The 21,807-nt window shown below is 59.0% G+C and overlaps 1 protein-coding gene across 1 annotated transcript; it reads left to right on the top strand.

Moving 5' to 3' along the window:
• Nucleotides 1-5,288: 5,288 nt before the first annotated feature.
• On the top strand, nt 5,289-21,447 carry ALX4 (ALX homeobox 4). Its single transcript, XM_068166830.1, has 3 exons — nt 5,289-5,595; nt 14,576-14,704; nt 21,048-21,447. Exons 1-3 carry the CDS (start codon nt 5,341-5,343, stop codon nt 21,366-21,368), a joined length of 705 nt encoding a protein of 234 aa, XP_068022931.1. The 5' UTR covers nt 5,289-5,340; the 3' UTR covers nt 21,369-21,447.
• The last annotated feature ends 360 nt before the right edge of the window (nt 21,448-21,807 follow it).

Below are 21,807 nucleotides of genomic sequence, written 5' to 3'. Positions count from 1 at the left end.
GTGGGGGTTGGTCTCTTCTCTCAGGCAAGCAGCACCAGAACAAGAGGACATAGTCTCAGGCTGTGCCAGGGGAGGTCTAGTCTGGACATGAGGAGAAAGTTCTTCCCAGCCAGAGAGATTGGCCCTTGGGCTGTGCTGCCCAGGGAGGTGGTGGAGTCCCCATCCCTGGAGGTGTTTAACAGGAGCCTGGCTGAGGCACTTGGAGCCATGGTTCAGTTCATCAGATGGTGCTGGATGAGAGGTTGGACTGGATGATCTCTGAGGTCTTCTCCAACCTGGTTTATTCTGTTCTGTTCTATGAACCCCCTGGCTTCAGCAGAGAGGAGCCAGCTCTAGAACAGTTGGGGTGACAAATGGTCCCCTTCCACGCTCAGTAGTGAGGAGGCTAAGGCACACAACTGAGCAAGTCTCTTTCCTCCTGCTGGAGGCCATGGCAGGAGGTTCTCTTTCCCTTTCCCTCTTCCCACATCATGCCCTGGTGGATGGGAGCTCAGCCTCAGCTCCGGCAGGTTGTGAGAAGCTTTTCAACATGTACAAGTCAGCTTTTTTCCCCTGCTGTTGAAATGAAGGTGCCAGAGGAAGAAAGGCTTGGGGCATAAACTGTGCCTTTTATACTCCAGCCACAGCTTCTGTGTGCAGGCTTCAGAAGTGATTCCTTTCTGTGAGAGCCAGTTCTGTGAGTGGCCTTCAAAGAACATGAAAGAGAAGCAAGCAGCAGGTGTTGGGTTGGGAGAGAAGAGGCTGAGCTCTCCCCCAGGTAGCTGTGGTGCCCTGCTGAGACCTCACCTGCAATATTGCATCCAGCACTGGGCTGCCCAGCTCAGCAGGGACAGGGATCTGCTGGAGAGAGCCCAAGGGAGGCTCCAAGGATGCTGAAGGGACTGCAGCACTGCCTGGGGAGGAGAGGCTGAGAGCCCTGGGGCTGTTCAGTCTGCAGAGGAGAAGGCTGAGAGGGATCTGATCAATGTCTATCAATAGCTGAGGGCTGGGGGTCAGGAGGGAGGGGACAGGGACAGGCTCTGCTCACTGTGCCCTGGGATAGGACAAGGGGCAGTGGATATAAACTGCAGCCCAGGAGGTTCCAGCTCAGCATGAGGAGGAACTTCTTCCCTGTGAGGCTCCCAGAGCCCTGGAGCAGGCTGCCCAGAGAGGTTGTGGAGTCTCCTTCTCTGGAGCCTTCCCAGCCCTGTCTGGATGTGTTCCTGTGTGACCTGTGCTGGATTTTCTGCTCCTGCTCTGGCAGGGGGCTTGGACCTGAGGATCTCTGGAGGTCCCTTCCAACCCCTGACACCCTGTGAATGCAGCTCATCAGGCAGCAAAGTGATCTCTGCCCTCAAAAGCAGATGCTTCTACTGGGCTAGAAAAAACCAAACCAATCCCCAAAAAGCTGGTTCAGATAAAGGGTGACAGGAGCAGCAGCCACACACCTTCCCCAGACCTGCTGTGCTGTGACCTGCTCAGCACCACTGGAGTGAAAGTTTCTCGTGCTGTTTGTTCCCAACAATACCCTCTGATGTCCCTTCTGAATGCAGTGGGGTTGGGTTTAGGAAGGGCAGCTCCTGCCTCTCCAACCTGATCTCCTTCCATGCCCAGGGCACTGCCTGGTGGATGTGGGGCAGGCTGTGGATGGAGTCTGCCTGGACCTCAGCAAGGCCTTTGCCACCATCCCCCACAGCAACCTCCTGGCCAAGCTGTCAGCCCCTGGCTGGGACAGCAGCACTCTGAGCTGAGTTAGGAACTGGCTGGAGGCTGAGCCCAGAGAGTGGTGGTGAATGGTGCCACAGCCAGCTGGCAGCCAGGCACCAGTGGTGTGCCCCAGGGATCAGTGCTGGGCCCTGTGCTCTTTAACATCTTCATTGATGATCTGGAGGAGGGGATGGAGTCCATCATCAGCAAATGTGCAGCTGACAGCAAGCTGGGGGCAGGAGTTGATCTGCTGGAGGGCAGAGAGGCTCTGCAGAGGGACCTTGCCAGGCTGGGCAGATGGGCAGAGGCCAAGGGCAGGAGATTGAACACATCCAAGTGCCAGGTGCTGCACATTGGCCACAACAACCCCAGGCAGTGCTACAGGCTGGGGTCAGAGTGGCTGAGAGCAGCCAGGCAGAGAGGGACCTGGGGGTGCTGGTTGATGGTAGGCTGAACAGGAGCCTGCAGTGTGCCCAGGTGGCCAAAAGGGCCAATGGCATCCTGGCCTGCATCAGGAAGAGTGTGGCCAGCAGGAGCAGGGAGGTCATTGTGCCCTGTGCTCAGCACTGGTTAGGCCACACCTTGAGTCCTGTGTCCAGTTCTGGGCCCCTCAGGTTAGGAAGGAGGTTGAGCTGCTGGAAGGTGTCCAGAGAAGGGCAAGAAAGCTGGGGAGGGGTCTGGAGCACAGCCCTGTGAGGAGAGGCTGAGGGAGCTGGGGTTGCTTAGCCTGGAGAAGAGGAGGCTCAGGGGAGACCTTCTTGCTCTCTCCAACTCCCTGAAGGGAGGTTGTAGCCAGGTGGGGGTTGGTCTCTTCTCCCAGGCAAGCAGCAGCAGAACAAGAGGACACAGTCTCAAGCTGTGCCAGGGGAGGTTTAGGCTGGAGGTGAGGAGAAAGTTCTTCCCCACAAGAGAGATTGGCCATTGGGATGTGCTGCCCAGGGAGGTGGTGGAGTCCCCATCCCTGGAGGTGTTTAGGAAGAGCCTGGCTGAGGCACTTGGTGCCATGGTTGAGTTGATCAGATGGTGCTGGGTGATAGGTTGGACTCCATGATCTCTGAGGTCTTTTCCAACCTGGTTAATTCTATTCTATTCTATTCTATTCTATTCTATTCTATTCTATTCTATTCTATTCTATTCTATTCTATTCTATTCTATTCTACTAAATCTGGAGCACAGGAGGGTGGCAGATGGTGGCAGATGGTTCCTGCACCTCCCAGAGCCTTCACCCTGGGGCTGCTTTCAGCTTTTCTGCACTACCTGGGCATTCCCCCCCCCAAACCCCTTTCACAGCTCACCCTTCCAAGGGTGGCAGCTACATTTCACCCTTCTGTTCTCACCCCAGACACCTCCAAGCAGCTGGAGAGTGAGGAGAGGGTGAGGACAGAATCCCATCTGTGGTTATCTGAGCTGTGAAGCTGTGGCAGAGCCCTTCTCAGAAGGGCTGAGCGTGGAGGTGAATTGGGTGGAATGATGCTGGGCTGAGGGCTGAGTGCTGGACAAGAAGGGGGAATTCCAAGGGCTAAGGACAGAGACAAGATGCTTGAGCTGGCCTTGATGACCACTTGGCCTTGACACTGCTGGGGGAAAGCTCCCAGAGGGCACATCACTAGATGGTGGAGTTGTTTCCCAGAAAGACTTCTCTGGGATGGAGAACATTTAAAAATAGGCTGATATGGAATGTTTTGGGGCTGGTTTTTAAAGGGAAAAGATTAGGCAGCTGGAATGATCTTGGCTTGCTCAGGAGAGCGTGGCTAGGGAGCACACTGCTGTCACTGCAGGCAGGAGGTGGCCAGGAGAAGACATCCCATCTCAGTGCCTGTCCCTGAGGATACCTAGGGCCCATTACAGGAGCTCCTAGGGCCCATTACAGGAGCTCCAAGCTGGGTTTACCCACAGCTACTAAGCCCTAGAGAGGAACAAGCAGAAGCAAATCATGGAAGCATGGAATCACAGAACTGTCAGGGCTGGAAGGGAGCTCAAGGCTCAGCCAGTCCCAACCCCCTGCCATGGGCAGGGACACCTCACACCACAGCAGCTTGCTCACAGCCACCTCCAGCCTGGCTGCAAACACCTCCAGGCAGGAGGCTTCCACCACCTCCCTGGGCAACCTGTGCCAGGCTCTCACCACCCTCCTGGGCAACAACTTCTTCCTCACAGCCAATCTCAATCTCCCCACTTCGAGTTTTGCTCCATCCCCCCCAGACCTATCCCTCCCTGACACCCTCACAAGTCCCTCCCCAGCTTTCTTGCAGCCCCCTGCAGATCCTGGAAGGCCACCAGAAGGTCTCCTGGGAGCCTTCTCCTCTCCAGACTGAACAGCCCCAACTCTCTCAGTCTATTGTCTTCACACCAAGCATGCTGCTGGGGACAGTGCTCTGAGGTCTGGGTTTGGGATGCCTCTGTCCTCAGAGACCTCTCCTGCAGCCAGCACCAAGGGATGTAGCACTCCATGAGGTTCAGTCCCACTGTGGGTGTTGAGAAGGTGAAGGAAGGTATTGCTGGGGTGCTTGTGTCCTTCCACCCAGCTCTTCTTTCCACCAGGCTCCCAGAAGGGGAGCATGAGGAGCTGACAGAGCTTGTCCCAACCTCCCTTTCCATGGCTGTCCTGGCATCCATGGGCTGTGATCAACTTCCCTGCTACAGCAGCTATCTCCTCCTTGGATGCAGCCTGGCCAGGCACCCATGCAACACCTAAACCGAGCTCCAGCATCCTCCAAGCCAAAGACAGCAAAGAAAGCAGACTTAAGGAAAAGGACTTGGGGGTGCTGAGGGAGGAGAAGCTGGCCAGGAGCAGGCAGTGTGAGCTTGCAGCACAGAAGGCCAAGGGCAGCCTGGGCTGCATCCAAAGCAGCATTGCCAGAGAGCCAGAGAGGAGATTCTGCCACTCTGCTCTGCTCTGGGGAGACCTCACCTGCAGTGCTGTGTGCAGGGCTGGAGCCCTCAGCACAGGAAGGACCTGGAGCTGATGGAGAGGCTCCAGAGGAGGCCATGGGAATGCTCAGGGGGTTGGAGCAGCTCTGCTGTGAGGAGAGGCTGAGGGAGCTGGGGGTGTTCAGCCTGGAGAGGAGAAGGCTCTGGGGAGACCTAAGAGCAGCCTGCCAGGAGCTGAAGGGGGCTGCAAGAAGGCTGCGGAGAGACTGTTTGCAAAGGCCTGCAGGGACAGGAGCAGGGGCAATGGCTTCAAACTAGAGCAGAGCAGATTGGGATTGGATGTGAGGAAGAAGTTCTTCACCATGAGGGTGGTGGAACACTGGCACAGGTTGCCCGGGGAGGTGGTTGAGGCTCCTTCCCTGGAGCTATTCAAGATGAGGCTGGATGAGGCCCTGGGCAGCCTGATCTGGCTGGGGATGTCCCTGCTGGCTGTGGGGAGGTTGGGCTGGCTGAGCTTTGGAGGTCTCTTCCAGCCTGGAGCATTCTGACTGTAGTATTTTCTGCACCCAGGACCTCGCCTCCCTCCTCCACACCTGCCCCAGCTGGTGCCAGCCACCCCAGTGCCACTGCTAGGCTGAGCTGGCAGAACCGATTAGCAGGCTCAAAGTTCCACATCTGACCTGTTCTCTTCTCTCCTCCTCCCTACCCTCCTGTCCCACCCAAGCAGGTAAGGAGAGCAGCCTGGGAGAGGCTGAGCTGCAGGGGAGCTCGGAGGCGCCGGGCATGGAGGGCAGCTACCTCAGCGTGAAGGAGGCCGGGGGCAAGGTGCCGCAGGACAGGGCCAGCACAGAGCTGCCCAGCCCCATGGACAAGGGCGACTCGGAGAGCAACAAGGGCAAGAAGCGCAGGAACAGAACCACCTTCACCAGCTACCAGCTGGAGGAGCTGGAGAAGGTCTTCCAGAAGACTCACTACCCGGATGTCTACGCCAGGGAGCAGCTGGCCATGAGGACAGACCTCACCGAGGCTCGTGTGCAGGTAAGGGGAGCTGCCCGAGGCGGGGGGGAGGCTGCAATCCAGCCCGGGGCTCTCTCTGGCCACAGGGGGAGCTGAATGAGCTGAGGAGGAGCTGGTTCAGTAGCAGAGAGTGTGGGGTGACAGAGAGAGACAGGTCTTGTCGCCTGCCTGGCCAGGTGGCATGCTGAGGCTGCATGAGACTCGGGGATCTGGAGGAGAAAGCTGCCCCCCCCCCCCCCACCTTCAGGGGAGCAGGACCTGAGCATCTCCAGCCACACCACTGCCAGCTCTCATCAGCTGGCTCCCCAGGACTTACCTGGGGGCTCCAGCAGAGCCAGACACCACAACGAAGGAGCAAACAACTCTCCAGGTGCTGCTCCTTGCTCTGGGTCAGGCTTAAGCCAAAGCTCTGGCAGAGCTCAGAAGCACGTGCCAAAACCAAGGAGAACCCTCCTCTGGAGTGGACCTCTGCAGCTCACACCTTGAGAGCCATCAAAGCTCCCACTGAAGCCTGGGCTCTTGATCTCCAGACTGCAGTTTGCAGAGCTCCTTCCTGGTACCAGAATACAGAATTAACCAGGTTGGAAAAGACCTCAGAGATCATCCAGTCCAACCTCTCACCCAACACCATCTGATCAACTCAACCATGGCTCCAAGTGCCACATCCAATCCCCTCTTGAACACCTCCAGGGATGGGGACTCCACCACCTCTCTGAGCAGCACATCCCAAGGGACAATCTCTCTTACTGGGAAGAACTTTCTCCTCACCTCCAGACTAAACCTCCCCTGGCACAGCTTGAGACTGTGTCCTCTTGTTCTGGTGCTGGGTGCATGGGAGAAGAGCCCAACCCCCACCTGGCTACAACCTCCCTTCAGGGAGTTGGAGAGAGCAAGAAGGTCTCCCCTGAGCCTCCTCCTCTCCAGGCTAAGCAACCCCAGCTCCCTCAGCCTCTCCTCACAGGGCTGTGCTCCAGACCCCTCCCCAGCTTTCTTGCCCTTCTCTGGACACCTTCCAGCAGCTCAACCTCTTTCCTGACCTGAGGAGCCCAGAACTGGACACAGGACTCAAGGTGTGGCCTAAGCAGTGCTGAGCACAGGGCACAATGACCTCCCTGCTCCTGCTGGCCACACTCTTCCTGATGCAGGCCAGGATGCCATTGGCCTTCTTGGTCCCCTGGGCACACTGCTGGCTCATGTTCAGCTGCTGTCAATCAGCACCCCCAGGTCCCTCTCTGCCTGGCTGCTCTCAGCCACTCTGACCCCAGCCTGTAGCACTGCCTGGGGTTGCTGTGGCCAATGTGCAGCACCTGGCACTTGGATGTGTTCAATCTCCTCCCCTTGGCCTCTGACACTGCTTGAGCTTCTGCCAGCCCATCCAGGTTGGCAGCAGATGTGGTGGCACTGGAGGAAGCAGAATGGGCAGACAGCTGGATGGTGGCACTAGAGGAAGATGGAAGGACACACACATGGCCCTTGCATGCACACAGAATCACAGGATGGTTTGGGCTGGACAAGATCCTTAAGCTCATCCAGCCCAACCCTTCTCTAACTCTTCCCAGGCTAACCCATGTCCCTCAGCACCACATCTCTGCCTTTGAAACACCTCTGAGGATGGGGATTCAGCCACCTCCCTGGGCAGCCTGGGCCAGGGCTTCAGAACCCTTTCAGTGAAGAATTTTCTCCTAATGTCCAACCCAAACCTCCCCTGGTGCAGCTCGAGGCCATTTCCTCTCACCCTCTCACTTGGAGACGAGCCCAGCCCCCACCTGGCTCCAACCTCCATTCAAGTGAGAATTAGAAGGCCTCCCCCTCAGCCTCCTTTCTGCCAGATACCTAAACCTGACCTCTTGGTCTGTGTCTCTGCCTCCTGGCCTGCCCTGTGGTGGAGGAGGAAGAGCAGGGACTGGAGGGAGCCAGGGGATGTCACCCCCGAGCGAGCCTCCCCCTCGTGGCTGCTGGGCCTGCTCGTGGAATGTTCTTGGTGGTGCCCCCGTGATGCAGCAGGGGCTTGAGAGTCAAATGTCAAGCTCTGCTGCAGCAAGAGAAGGAGGGAAAAAAATAGAGAAGAAAGCAAGAAAAAAATCCCCAAGCCCTGAAACAGCAAAACAAAACAACCCCCAAAAAAGAGAAGCAAAGCAAAGCAAAGCAAAGCAAGAAGCAATATCTCTTGATCCCTGTTCCCCCATAAAACCCTGGGAGGCTGGTGGAAGGAGTGGAAAGACTGAGCTAAGCCTGCAGGAAATTAAACATGAAATGAAAACAAGCTTGAGCTATTCAGCTCTCTCATCCCAGGCTCCAATTTCCCATTCCAGGCCACTGATAAAATGGTGTCCAGTTTCAGTGCTCAAGGATGAATTCTGGCTCTGTTCTTGCAGGCTGGAAAGCAAAAGAAGCTGGTGGCCATCCCCAGGAAGAGGGGAGACAGATTTCTTTCAGAGGGATGGGGTCCTGCAGACAGGCAGAGGTTGAGCAGAGGGAGGAGAGAAGCAGGGCTAGAGGGCAGGGATGGGGGAGATCTCACCCTTCAGTCTGTGCTGGGGTGGGTGGGAGAGAAGAGAAACCAACTCTCTCTTTAACTTGGAGGAAGGATGGAAACAGCAGTGCAGCCCCCAACCTAGCAGGCATCCAGTCCCCAACCATCCAGACAGTCAGAGGATCACAGGATGTGAGGGGTTGGAAGGGACCTCTGGAGAGCTTCAGGTCCAACCCCCTGCCAGAGCAGGAGCAGAGACTCCAGCACAGGTCACACAGGAACACATCCAGACAGGGCTGGGAAGGCTCCACAGAAGGAGACTCCACAACCTCTCTGGGCAGCCTGCTCCAGGCCTCTGGGAGCCTCACAGGGAAGAAGTTCCTCCTCATGCTGAGCTGGAACCTCCTGGGCTGGAGTTTATATCCACTGCCCCTTGTCCTATCCCAGGGCACAGTGAGCAGAGCCTGTCCCTGTCCCCTCCCTCCTGACCCCCAGCCCTCAGCTATCGATAGCCATTGATCAGATCCCTCTCAGCCTTCTCCTCTGCAGACTGCACAGCCCCAGGGCTCTCAGCCTCTCCTCCCCAGGCAGTGCTGCAGTCCCTTCAGCATCCTTGGAGCCCTCCCTTGGACTCTCTCCAGCAGATCCCTGTCCCTCCTGAGCTGGGCAGCCCAGAGCTGGATGCAATATTGCAGGTGAGATCTCAGCAGGGCAGAGCAGAGGCCCCAGCCATCCAGACATTCAGTCCCCAACCAGCCAGCCAGCCAGCTGGCTGCTGAGGTCCCAGCTTAAGCACGAGGAGCTTGGTGGCAGGGGCAGGGTGCCAGGCCAGCAGCAGCAAGCAGGAGCCTCCTGTGTTCTTTGTCTCAGGCCATTCCCAGCCTCTCCACCCTCCTTCCCCCCTTGCCAGCACGTGGGCTGTGGATCCATATGGATTTAGGTACCAGCATCTGGCTGCCTGTTTATGGAGACACGAAACAGTTTCTGTTCTGAGGAGTTTTATGAGGCTGATTTGGCACATCAGGGCTTATCAAAGCACTGTCTGCAGGGGCTGGGGAGATGACATCACCCTCCACCCCTGCCTGGCTTGTTAACATCTCATCCCTGCACCCAGCCTGACCCCAGAGGCCACAGCTGCAGTGACCTCTGCAGCAGCCACTCTCACACCCCTGCCCCACAGCAGCCTGCCTCGGTGAAGGCTGCCAGGCAACACAAGGAGAAGAAACTTCTGGTGGGCTTGAGATTTGGTGTTTAAAGCAGGTGCCTGCTAGGATGGAGGAAATCCAGAGCAGAAGTCCTGTGTGGGGACCTGGGGTTGGTTAGCAGGAGGCTGAGGGAAGACCTCCTTGCTCTCTACAGCTCCCTGCAAGGAGGCTGGAGGCAGGTGGGGGTTGGTCTCCTCTCCCAGGTAACAAGTGATGGGATGAGAGGAAATGGCCTCAAGTTGCACCAGGGAAGGTTTAAGTTGGACCAGAGGAACAATTTCTTCCCTGAAAGGGTTGTCAAGCTCTGGAACAGATTGTCCAGGGCAGTGGTGGAGTCACCTTCCCTGGAGGTGTTTAAAAGCCACAGAGATGTGATGCTGAGGGCCTGTGGTTTAGTGGTGGACTTGGTAGTGCTGGGGTAATGGTTGGTCTTCATCTTCAAGGTGTTTTTCCAGCCTACAGGACCCTGTGATCCTAAACCCTTAGGATGAGCTGGGCTTTTGCTGCCCTGCCCACATTCCACCTTGCCTTGCCTGTCCTGTTTTTCCTGGAGCACTGTGGAGGTCTGAAGAAACCAAACTGCAAGACACCAAGCAGGCAAAACCCCAAAAGGACCAGAAAAGAAAGGAGGGCTTCAGTAAGAGGTCCAAAGCCAGCCACAAGAGTTTCAGAGCAGCACACTGCCAGCCCTCAGGGTGTCTCCAACAGCCCCAGCAGCAGCACTTGGGCTGAGGACACTCTGCTTCAGGCTGACCTGAGGGTTTGCCACAGCCTACCAGCCCACCAGCCACATGGGGATGGCAATCCATCAGTCCATGGAATCATTTGGCTTGGAAGGGGCCTTGAAAGGTCAGCTGGTCCAGCTCCCTTGCAGCACCTGCCAGTTCAAAGCAATTTGCTCTACCAGCACCAGGGCAGTCCAAAGGCTACACGAGGAGCAGCAGACTAAAAAGCCTCTTCTGCCTTGGTGGGCTCCAGGAAACCTCCCCCCAGCTCCAGCCTGGGGAAGCCAAATGCACAGCACCCACTTCAGAGGCGGGGGGGGGGGGGGGGGGGGTGGATGTTCAGAGGCTGCACCACAGAGCTGGGCACCTCCTTGGAAGCTGGGGCATGAGTGAGTGAGATGCTTAGGCTGGGTGCTCAGGTGGGATGCTGGGGCAGGACGTTCAGGATGTGTCTTAAGGGTGCTTGGGTGGCATATTCTTGGGCAGGGCACTTGGAATGGGTATTATGGCAGGATGCTGGGCTGAGAGGCTCAGGCTGGATGCTCCAGGGGGATGCTCAGGTGGGATCCTCAGGCAGGATGTTCAGGTGGGATGCTCAGGCTGGATGCTTGGGTGGGATGCTCCAGTGGGATGCTCAGGCTGGATGTTCAGGTGGGATGCTCAGGTTGGATGCTTGGGTGGGATGCTCCAGTGGGATGCTCAGGTTGGATGTTCAGGTGGGATGCTCAGGCAGAATGTTCAGGTGGGATGCTCAGGCAGGATGTTCAGGTGGGATGCTCAGGCAGGATGCTCAGGTGGGATGCTCAGGCTGGATGTTCAGGTGGGATCCTCAGGCAGGATGCTCAGGTGGGATCCTCAGGCAGAATGTTCAGGTGGGATGTTCAGGCTGGATGCTCAGGTGGGATCCTCAGGCAGGATGCTCAGGTGGGATCCTCAGGCAGGATGCTCAGGTGGGATCCTCAGGCAGGATGTTCAGGTGGGATCCTCAGGCAGGATGCTCAGGTGCGATGCTCAGGCAGGATGGTCATGTGGGATGCTCAGGCAGGATGCTTAGGTGGGATGCTCAGGCTGGATGTTCAGGTGGGATCCTCAGGCAGGATGCTCAGGTGGGATCCTCAGGAAGGATGCTCAGGTGGGATGCTCAGGCAGGATGCTCAGGTGGGATGCTCAGGCAGGATGCTCAGGTGGGATGCTCAGGAAGGATGCTCAGGTGGGATGCTCAGGCAGGATGCTCAGGTGGGATGCTCAGGCAGGATGCTCAGGTGGGATGCTCAGGCTGGATGTTCAGGTGGGATGCTCAGGCAGGATGTTCAGGTGGGATCCTCAGGCAGGATGCTCAGGTGGGATCCTCAGGCAGAATGTTCAGGTGGGATGCTCAGGCTGGATGTTCAGGTGGGATGTTCAGGCTGGATGTTCAGGTGGGATGCTCAGGCAGAATGTTCAGGTGGGATCCTCAGGCAGGATGCTCAGGTGGGATCCTCAGGCTGGATGCTCAGGTGGGATGCTCAGGCAGGATGCTCAGGTGGGATGCTCAGGCAGGATGCTCAGGTGGGATGCTCAGGCAGGATGCTCAGGTGGGATGCTCAGGCTGGATGTTCAGGTGGGATCCTCAGGCAGGATGCTCAGGTGGGATCCTCAGGCTGGATGCTCAGGTGGGATGCTCAGGCAGGATGCTCAGGTGGGATGCTCAGGCAGGATGCTCAGGTGGGATGCTCAGGCAGGATGCTCAGGTGGGATGCTCAGGCTGGATGTTCAGGTGGGATGCTCAGGCAGGATGTTCAGGTGGGATCCTCAGGCAGGATGCTCAGGTGGGATCCTCAGGCTGGATGCTCAGGTGGGATCCTCAGGCAGAATGTTCAGGTGGGATGTTCAGGCTGGATGCTCAGGTGGGATCCTCAGGCAGGATGCTCAGGTGGGATCCTCAGGCAGGATGCTCAGGTGGGATGCTCAGGCTGGATGTTCAGGTGGGATGCTCAGGCAGGATGTTCAGGTGGGATCCTCAGGCAGGATGCTCAGGTGGGATCCTCAGGCTGGATGCTCAGGTGGGATGCTCAGGCAGGATGCTCAGGTGGGATCCTCAGGCTGGATGCTCAGGTGGGATGCTCAGGCAGGATGCTCAGGTGGGATGCTCAGGCAGGATGCTCAGGTGGGATGCTCAGGCAGGATGCTCAGGTGGGATGCTCAGGCTGGATGTTCAGGTGGGATGCTCAGGCAGGATGTTCAGGTGGGATCCTCAGGCAGGATGCTCAGGTGGGATCCTCAGGCTGGATGCTCAGGTGGGATGCTCAGGCAGGATGCTCAGGTGGGATCCTCAGGCAGGATGCTCAGGTGGGATGCTCAGGCAGGATGCTCAGGTGGGATGCTCCAGCAGGAAGCTCCAAGGGGCTGCCCCAGCAGAGCCGAGCGGGCAGGGCAGGGGCAGGCAGTGCCTTCTCCAGGCAGGGGAAGGGCCGCATATGCCTGGCACATGTTGGCCCTGGCCTCATGCACAGCCAGGGCTCTGCTCCCTACCTGCTCCCCACCCCTCTGTGCACAGCAGGGCCTCCTCTGCCTGGGTCACCAGCACTAACTTTGAATCTGCAGATCAAAGAGGCATGAGCTGGGCCAGCCCCGGGACTGGCCTGCAGCTGGGCTGCAGCGGCTGTGCCAAGAGGAGGTAGAAGAAATGCAGACAGCTGCCTGAGGGCACCAAACCTGCTGCAGTAGGACTCTCTCCCTCTGCAGCTGGGATAAAGTCAGGGCCCTTTCTGGCAGGGCTTTCTGCACCCCCTGAGAATCCCCCGAGGGGGATTTGCTTTGGAGGGGGGGTGAGGGGCGGGGAGCGGGGGGCGGGGGGTGGTTAACGTCGGGTTGCTGGTTTGGGTATGGCTAGGTCTGGCCAGCTTGGGCACTCAACCCAGCTGGGGAAAATGTGTCCTGGTGCTCCCCGCGCTGAGCAGACCCCAGCTGAGCGTGGCCCAGCCCCTCAGCTGCCCACTGGCACCCCTTGCCAGAGACGAGGTGGGAAGGGGGGAAACTGAAGCAGGAGAGCCTGCAATGACCCTTCCAGCAGAAGCAGGGAGGGCAGCTCAGAGCAGAAACCGTGAGCCCTTGGCTCTACCTCTCCCTGGAGGGACCGGGCATGGTTCCTCAGCCGCGTTTCCCCCCCGCTTCCCCGTGAGCCACCGTGCAAAAGTGGAAGCAGAAGCGAGGGGCTGTAGGGCTGCTCCCTCCGTGCACCGGCGTGACCTGCACCACCCCGCCCCCGGTGATCGCCTGCATCTCTCAGTGCCTTCAAAGAGCCTCTTGATTGATGTGTTTCCCTGACTCACAAGCTTCAAGAGGCTTTGAAGACACTGGGCCGGGCTCTGATCTCTCCCAGGCTGATGCAAATCAGGAGCAGTGATGCTGACAACAGTGCAATAACCCACACTGATGTCAAGCCAGTAAAAATAAGAGCAGAAAGAGAGTTTTTGCTCTTTGCCTCGAAGGGTTCTGAGTGGCACCAGGAAGAAGAGAGCTGCAAAGCCAGCAAAGAGAACTTGGTGTGCAGCAAAGGCTGTAGAAGGGCTCTGGTCCTTTCCCGCAGCTAAGGAGGGAGAGTGTCAGACTTCTTTTGGCTTGGTTTGCTTTGTTGGTTTTTCTCCCTCACAAGGCTGAGAACCCAGTGAGAAATGCAAGCTCTGAGCCAACAGCATCATCACAGGCAGGGCTGAGGCTTGGGGAAAGTCCCAGAGCTTCTGGCTTCATCTTGGCAGCAGCTCACATGTGTGGATTCACACTTCTCAGCTGAGGCTGGCTGATGGCTCCAGAGCTGCTGGCAGCACCTGGGCAACACTGGGGTTTGGGGTGTGAGGATGCCCCAGGGCAAAGCAAGCTGTGGGAACGGAGAGCTGGGAACCTCCCCAGGCATCCCAGGAGTGTGAGATGACCCCCAGCTCCCCCCAGGGAGGTGTGGAGAGCATCCTGCTGCCATGCCAGGCACCACCACCACCTGCCTGCCAGTGGGCTGCACAGGAGCACAGGATGTGAGGGGTTGGAAGGGGCCTCTGCAGATCATCGGGCACAACCCCCCCCCGCCAGAGCAGGAGCAGAGACTCCAGCACAGGTCACACAGGAACACATCCAGACAGGGCTGGGAAGGCTCCAGAGAAGGAGACTCCACAACCTCTCTGGGCAGCCTGCTCCAGGCCTCTGGGAGCCTCACAGGGCAGAAGTTCCTCCTCATGCTGAGCTGGAACCTCCTGTGCTGCAGTTTATATCCACTGCCCCTTGTCCTATCCCAGGGTGCAGCTGAGCAGAGCCTGTCCCTGTCCCCTCCCTCCTGACCCCCAGCCCTCAGAGCAGGAAGGCACAAGGACAGACACACATCACTGAGGCAGTGAATGGGACTGTTAGGTGAGCTGGGAAGCCAGCCCCCTGTCTCTTCTCCAGGTGGCCGAGATGCTGCTCCTGGAGGCCGCTCGGGTCACGAGAGCCTCAGAGCAGGAGCAGGCATTTGAAAGAACTAACTCATTTATTTACTAACCCACCCCCACCTCCCCTGCCTGTGTTTGTAAAGGCATCAGAGCTACTCAGGATGCAGCACATGGCCTTCCTTGTTGTCCCCCCCTGCCCAGGTGTGGTTCCAGAACCGCCGAGCCAAGTGGCGGAAGCGGGAGCGCTTCGGGCAGATGCAGCAGGTCCGGACCCACTTCTCCACCGCCTACGAGCTGCCCCTGCTCACCCGTGCCGAGAACTATGCCCAGGTGAGCCCAGCCCAACACCCCTGCCCTGCCCCACGCAAACACAGCCTCACAGGGCTTGGAAGGGACCTCCAGAGGTCACACAATCACTTCCTCCGTGAGCGCTGCGGGGAAGCTGCCTGTGCTGGGGGCTGGGGGCAGCTCAGCTTCCAGGGGCGTCGCTGAGAGAACCTCAGCCTCAAGGTTCTCTGTGCTGAGAGCATCCCTGCTCCCAAAGGTGTGAAAATACAGGGAGAGAAAGGGATGCTCCTCCTCCTGGCCCTTCTCTGGACACCTTCCAGCCCCTCCAGAGCCTTCCTGGCACAGAGGCTCCAGAACTGGCCCCAGAGCTGCAGCTGTGGTCTCAGCAGAGTGGAGCAGAGGGGCAGAATCCCCTCCCTGGCCCTGCTGGCCACACTTCTCTGGCTGCAGCCCAGGCTCTGCTTGGCTCTCTGGGCTGCAAGTGCTCACTGCTGACTCCTGTGGAGCTTCTCCTCCCCCAGCACCCCCAGGGCCTTTTCTCCAGGGCTGCTCTCAAGCCAGTCCCTGCCCAGCCTATATCTGAAGGGCTCTTTGCTCTCTTGCTCCAGCTGCTCACCTCCTCAGCACTTTCATCCAGCATCACCCCACAGCCCCCAGCACACCTCACCCCCCCCCTCCCCCCTTCTTCTGTAGTGATGCTGCAGCAGCCCAGGTGGCTGCTGGAGGTGGCCCCACACAAGCTGGGGATGTGGCTTCCTCCATGAGCACTGTGGGGAAGCTGCCTGTGCTGGGGGCTGGGGGCAGCTCAGCTTCCAGGAATGTCTCTGGGTTCACCAGAAGGCCCCAAGGCTCTCTGTGCTGAGAGCATCTCTGCTCCCAAAGGTGTGAGAATAATGGGAGAGAAAGGGATGGGAAGGGGAAGGGATCACACAGTCACAGAATCATAGAATCAATCAGGCTGGAAAAGCCCTCAGAGATCATCCAGTCCAACCTCTCACCCAGCACCATCTGATCAACTCAACCATGGCACCAAGGGCCTCAGCCAGGCTCTTCCTAAGCACCTCCAGGGATGGGGACTCCATCACCTCCCTGGGCAGCACATCCCAATCCCTGAGCACTCTTGCAGCAAAGACATTGCTCCTAGTCTGCAACCTAAACCTCCCCTGGCACAATTTCAGCCCATTTCCACCTGTCCTAGTGCTGGCTGGACACAACACATCTGCTCACAGTCCAAGTGGTACTTTGCATCTTGGGTTCATCCACCAAGCACTGATGGGACAGGAGTTCATTTAGCCTGGTGTCCTGCTCAGGTCTCTTATGTCCTGGACTGAAGAAGCCACCTCTAAAGCAGGCAAAGAGCTCAACCCTCAGTGACCAAGTTCAGGCACTGTTGGGGCACATGGCACCCTGCCCAGCACATTGGATTCCACCAGGCTTCTTCCACCACATCTGCTGCTGCCACTGCTTTGGAAAAGGTCCAGGAGCCATGGTTAACCTCCCCCCCCAGTAGCTCCCAGAAAGGCTACCTGCTATGTCACCCTGGTTCCACAGAATCCAAAATCCCAGCATGGAGAGGCTTGGAAGAGGCCTCTGGAGCTCACCCAGTCCAACCCCCTGCTCCAGCAGGGCACCTCCAGCAGCTTGCCCAGGAGCACAGTGCCCAGGGGGGGTTGGAAGCTCTCCAGACAAGGAGACTCCACAACCTCTCTGGGCAGCCTGCTCCAGGCCTCCAGCACCCTCACAACAAAGAAGTTTCTCCTTCTGTTCAGATGGAACCTCCTGGGTTCCAGATTGTGCCCACTGCCCCTTGTGCTGTCCCTGGGCACCACTGAGCAGAGCCTGGCCCCAGCCTCTTGCCCCCCACAGCTCCTTTAGCTCTTGCTGAGCATTGCTCAGCTCCCTTCTGGGGCTGCTCTGCTCCAGGCTCTCAGCCCCAGGGCTCTCAGCCTTTGCTCCTCACAGAGCTGCTCCAGGCCCCTCAGCATCTCTGTAGCCTCTGCTGGGCTCTCTCCAGCAGTTCCTTGTCTTGAACTGGGAAGCCCAGAACTGGATCCAGTATCATAGTACCATAGTGTCAGTCAGGGTTGGAAGGGACCACAAGGATCAGCCAGTTCCAACCCCCCTGCCATGGGCAGGGACACCCCACACTAGATCAGCCTGGCCACAGCCTCAGCCAGCCTGGCCTTAAACACCTCCAGGGACAGGGCCCCAACCACCTCCCTGCACAACCCATTCCAGGGCTTCACCACTCTCATGGGGAAGAACTTCCTCCTCACCTCCAGCCTCAATCTCCCCACCTCCAGCTTCATTCCATTCCCCCTAGTCCTATCACTGCCTGAGATCCTGAGCAGTCCCTCCCCAGCCTTCCTGGAGCCCCCTTCAGATCCTGGAAGGCCACAAGGAGGTCACCTGGGAGCCTTCTCTTCTCCAGACTGAACAGCCCCAACTCCTTCAGTCTGTCCTCACAGAAGAGGTGCTCCAGCCCTCTGCTCATCCTCCTGGCCCTGCTCTGGACACCTTCCAGCACCTCCAGATCCCTCTTGTCATAGGGGCTCCAGAACTGGAGGCAGGACTCCAGGTGGGGTCTCCCCAGAGCTGAGCAGAGGGGGAGAATCACCTCCCTTGCCCTGCTGGCCACATTCCTCTCCCCAGCACCCTCTTTAGCCTCTTGGACAGAAGGCCTTTGCCCCTGGCAAACTCCCACAGCCATCTCCCAGTGATGGGCTGTAGCCCCTGCAGCACGCTTGGTGACATCCAGGGATGCTTCCCAAAGGACGTGTGGGGTTGTGCTCCAAAGAAAGGGTGAGAGCAGCCTTGTTGGCAGTGTCTGGGGCTGCTCCTGGAGCCTGCTGGAACCATTCCCACCCTGACCCAGCAGGCAGATGGCAGAGCTGCCTCCTGGCCTCATCTTCCTGTCCTGGGACACCTGGACACGCCACAGCAGCCTCCTGAGCATTGGCTTAGCCCCTGGTCCCCAACACTGCCTTGAGGTGATGCCAGGGCAGGAGGAATGGGGGCTTTGCCCCCAGCTAAGCACTCCCTTCCTCTGGCCAACTGCTCTGCCCACCCCCCAGAACGTGCTCCAGGGCATGATTATAGACTTAGGGAAGATAGTTCCGTTGCTGCCATGCTCTGGCCCTGACTTGTCCTCAGAAGTGTGCTGGGAGTCCTCCCATGCTGTCCCAGCTGCCAGCTACCTCCCCACCAAAGCTGCCCCTGCAGCCAAGCCAAGAGAGGTTGACCTCTCTCCTGCTTGGCGTCTCCCCGAGCTGAACAAGAAGCCCTTATGAAGCAGCTGAGAGATGCCAGAGCAGCTTTGCAAGCAGAGGACACGCTCAGCAGCCTTTTCAGCACCCCCTTCTCCTGCCTTTCTCACCTATTCTATTCCCTCCTGGCCTCCTCTGCCAGCTCAGCAGAGCCAAAAAAGCAGCATGCAGGAGGTAGGAGATCCGAGAGGGCCAGGAGTGAGAGGTGCAGAGGGCGCTGAGATGGTCAGAGAACTGTCAGGGCTGGAAGGGAGCTCAAGGCTCAGCCAGTCCCAACCCTCTGCCATGGGCAGGGACACCTCACACCACAGCAGGTTGCTCACAGCCACCTCCAGCCTGGCTGCAAACACCTCCAGGCAGGAGGCTTCCACCACCTCCCTGGGCAACCTGTGCCAGGCTCTCACCACCCTCCTGGGCAACAACTTCTTCCTCACAGCCAAGCTGAATCTCCCCACTTCTAGTTCTGCTCCATCCCCCCCAGTCCTATCCCTCCCTGACACCCTCACAAGTCCCTCCCCAGCTTTCTTGCAGCCCCCTGCAGATCCTGGAAGGCCACCAGAAGGTCTCCTGGGAGCCTTCTCCTCTCCAGCCTGCACAACCCCAACTCTCTCAGGCTGTCTCCAGAGCAGAGCAGCTCCAGCCCTCTGCTCCTCCTCCTGGCCCTTCTCTGGACACCTTCCAGCCCCTCCAGAGCCTTCCTGGCACAGAGGCTCCAGAACTGGCCCCAGAGCTGCAGCTGTGCTCTCAGCAGAGTGGAGCAGAGGGGCAGAATCCCCTCCCTGGCCCTGCTGGCCACACTTCCCTTGCTGCAGCCCAGGCTCTGCTTGGCTCTCTGGGCTGCAAGTGCTCACTGCTGGCTCCTGCTGAGCTTCTCCTCCCCCAGCACCCCCAAGGCTTTTCCTCCAGGGCTGCTCTCAAGCCAATCCCTGCCCAGCCTATATCTGAAGGGCTCTTTGCTCTCTTGCTCCAGCTGCTCACCTCCTCTCCTTCTGTAGTGATGCTGCAGCAGCCCAGGTGGCTGCTGGAGGTGGCCCCACACAAGCTGGGGATGCTGCTTCCTCCATGAGCACTGTGGGGAAGCTGCCTGTGCTGGGGGCTGGGGGCAGCTCAGCTTCCAGGAATGTCTCTGGGTTCACCAGAAGGCCCCAAGGTTCTCTGTGCTGAGAGCATCTCTGCTCCCAAAGGTGTGAGAATAATGGGAGAGAAAGGGATGGGAAGGGGAAGGGATCACACAGTCACAGAATCATAGAATCAACCAGGCTGGAAAAGCCCTCAGAGATCATCCAGTCCAACCTCTCACCTAACACCCAACACCTCCTGACAGCTAACCATGGCACCAAGTGCCACATCCAATCCCCTCTTGAACACCTCCAGGGATGGGGACTCCACCACCTCCCTGGGCAGCACATTCCAACAGCCAATCTCTCTGGCTGGGAAGAGCCTAAACCTCCCCTGGCACAGCCTGAGACTGTGTCCTCTTGTTCTGCTGCTGGCTGCCTGGGAGAAGAGACCAACCCCCACCTGGCTACAACCTCCCTTCAGGGAGTTGGAGAGAGCAAGAAGGTCTCCCCTGAGCCTCCTCCTCTCCAGGCTAAGCAACCCCAGCTCCCTCAGCCTCTCCTCACAGGGCTGTGCTCAAGGCCTCTCCCCAGCTTTGTTGCCCTTCTCTGGACACCTTCCAGCAGCTCAGTGTCCTGCTGCCTGTGACACAGGACCACACTCCCTGCTCCTGGCTGGGCTGGTGTATGGACTGTGGAGATGACCTGCTGCCTCTGGGGGAGGGGTCTGGGGATGTCAGTGTTGGTGATCATGGAATAGTTTTGGTTGGAGAAGGACCTTTAAGATCATGAAGCCCAAGATTTAACCCAGCACTGCCAGTTCACCACTAGACCATGGCCCTCAGCATCACATCTACATGGCTTTGAAATCTTCAAGGGATGATGATTGAACCACTGCCCTGGGCAGTCTGCTCCAGGCCTTGACAGCCTTTTCAGTAAAGAAATAGTGCCTCATGTCCCACCTAAACCTCCCCTGGGACAACCTGAGGCAGTTTCTTCTTGTTCTATCACTTGTTCCTTGGGAGGAGAGACCAGCCCTCCCCTGGCTGCAGCCTCCTCTCAGGGAGCTGCAGAGAGCAATGAGGTCTCCCCTCAGCCTCCTCTTCTCCAGACTAAACCCCCCCAGCTCCCTCAGCTGCTCCTCACCAGCCCTGTGCTCCAGACCCTTCCCCAGCTTTACTTCCCATCTCTGGACCTGCTCCAGCACCTCAGTGTCCCTCTTGCAGTGAGGGACCAAAAGCTGAGCCCAGCATTTGAGCTGTGGCCTCACCATTGACTCCAGGGTGACAATCTGCCCCGGTCCTGCTGGCCACTCTGCTGCTAACCATCTCCCTGTGAGGCCAGGCTGAGGGAGCTGGGGGCTACTGAGCTGGGAGCAGAGGAGCCTGAGGGCTGCCCTCATGGCTGGGGATAAAGATGTGCAGGGCTGGAGCCAGGCTCTGCTCAGGGATGGCCAAGGACAGCACAAGGGGCACTGGGGGCAAGCTGGAGCAGAGGAGGTGCCAGGGGAACAGAAGGGAAACCTTTGTGCCTGTGAGGGTGCTGGAGCCTGGAGCAGGCTGCCCAGAGAGGTTGTGGAGTCTGCTCTGGAGCCTTTCCAACCCCCGCTGGCTGTGTTCTGTGTGAGCTGCCCTGGGTGCTCTGCTCTGGCAGGGGCTTGGACTGGATGATCTCTGGAGGTGCCTCCCAACCCCTCACATCCTGTGATTCTGTTATCCAGGCCAGGCTGCTGGTAGCTTCCTTGGCCCCCTGGGCACACCCTGGGCACACCCTGGGCACACCCTGGGCACACCCTGGGCACACCCTGGCTCATCTGCAGCCAGCTGTAGACCAACACCCCCAGAGCTTTCCCTGCCGGGCAGTTTCCAGCCACTCTGCCCCAAGCCTGGAGCGTTCCTGGGGTTGTTGTGACCCCAGTGGGGACCTTGGTCTTGTCGAGCCTCACCTCGCTGACCTTGGCCCACCGACGCAACCTGGCCAGAGCCCCTCCATGCCCCCAGCCCGGCCACCGGTCACATCCCACTCTGGGCAGCCCTAACTCTCCTTTTCCCCTTCCCCCAGATCCAGAACCCTTCCTGGATCGGCAACAACGGCGCCGCCTCCCCCGTGCCGGCCTGCGTGGTGCCCTGCGAGCCGGTGCCCTCCTGCATGTCCCCCCACGGCCACCCCCACGCCGGCGGCGGCGTCTCGGACGCCTTCCTGGGCGGCCCCGGCGGCGCGGTGGGACAGACGCACATGGGGGGGCTGTTCGGCACGGCCGGCATCGGCCCCGGCCTCAACGGCTACGAGCTGAGCGGCGAGCCCGACCGCAAGAGCTCCAGCATCGCCGCCCTGAGGATGAAGGCGAAGGAGCACAGCGCGGCCATCTCCTGGGCCACATGACAGCGCTGGGGCCAGCCCGGCGCCCGCCGCGCCACGCGTGGGGACAGCAGCGCCCACCCCACCCGCTCGGACTGGCGCCCAGCCGGCGGCTGCCTCCCGCGGGATCCGGCCGCGGCGCTCCCCGCTCCCCTCGGCCCCTTCCAGGACGCCTGAAGGGTAACGTGAACGTGGGGCTGCTCCCCGGCGTCGCCTCCCGGCGGCTCCGGGGTCGTGCGAGGAGGAGGAGGAGAGGAGGAAGGGTGTGGAGCGGTGCCGAGCGAGAGCTCCCCTCTCCCCATCGGCACCCCCACACAGTAACCCGGGCGGGTTTTGGTTGGTTTTTTTCTCTCCCTGCTCCTCTTTCTGACACCAGATCCAAAGAGCGAGAGCCCCGGAGGTGCTTCAGGGGCTTCTCCCAGACCACCCCCACCCTACACACACCTCCGTGCTCTCCTTCCCC

This window comes from Melanerpes formicivorus, unplaced genomic scaffold, assembly GCF_026170545.1.
Source record: "Melanerpes formicivorus ecotype bairdi unplaced genomic scaffold, bMelFor1.0.p_v2 SCAF_108, whole genome shotgun sequence".
Classification (NCBI taxonomy): Eukaryota; Metazoa; Chordata; class Aves; order Piciformes; family Picidae; genus Melanerpes; species Melanerpes formicivorus.
This window is presented reverse-complemented; position numbering and strand designations above follow the sequence as displayed.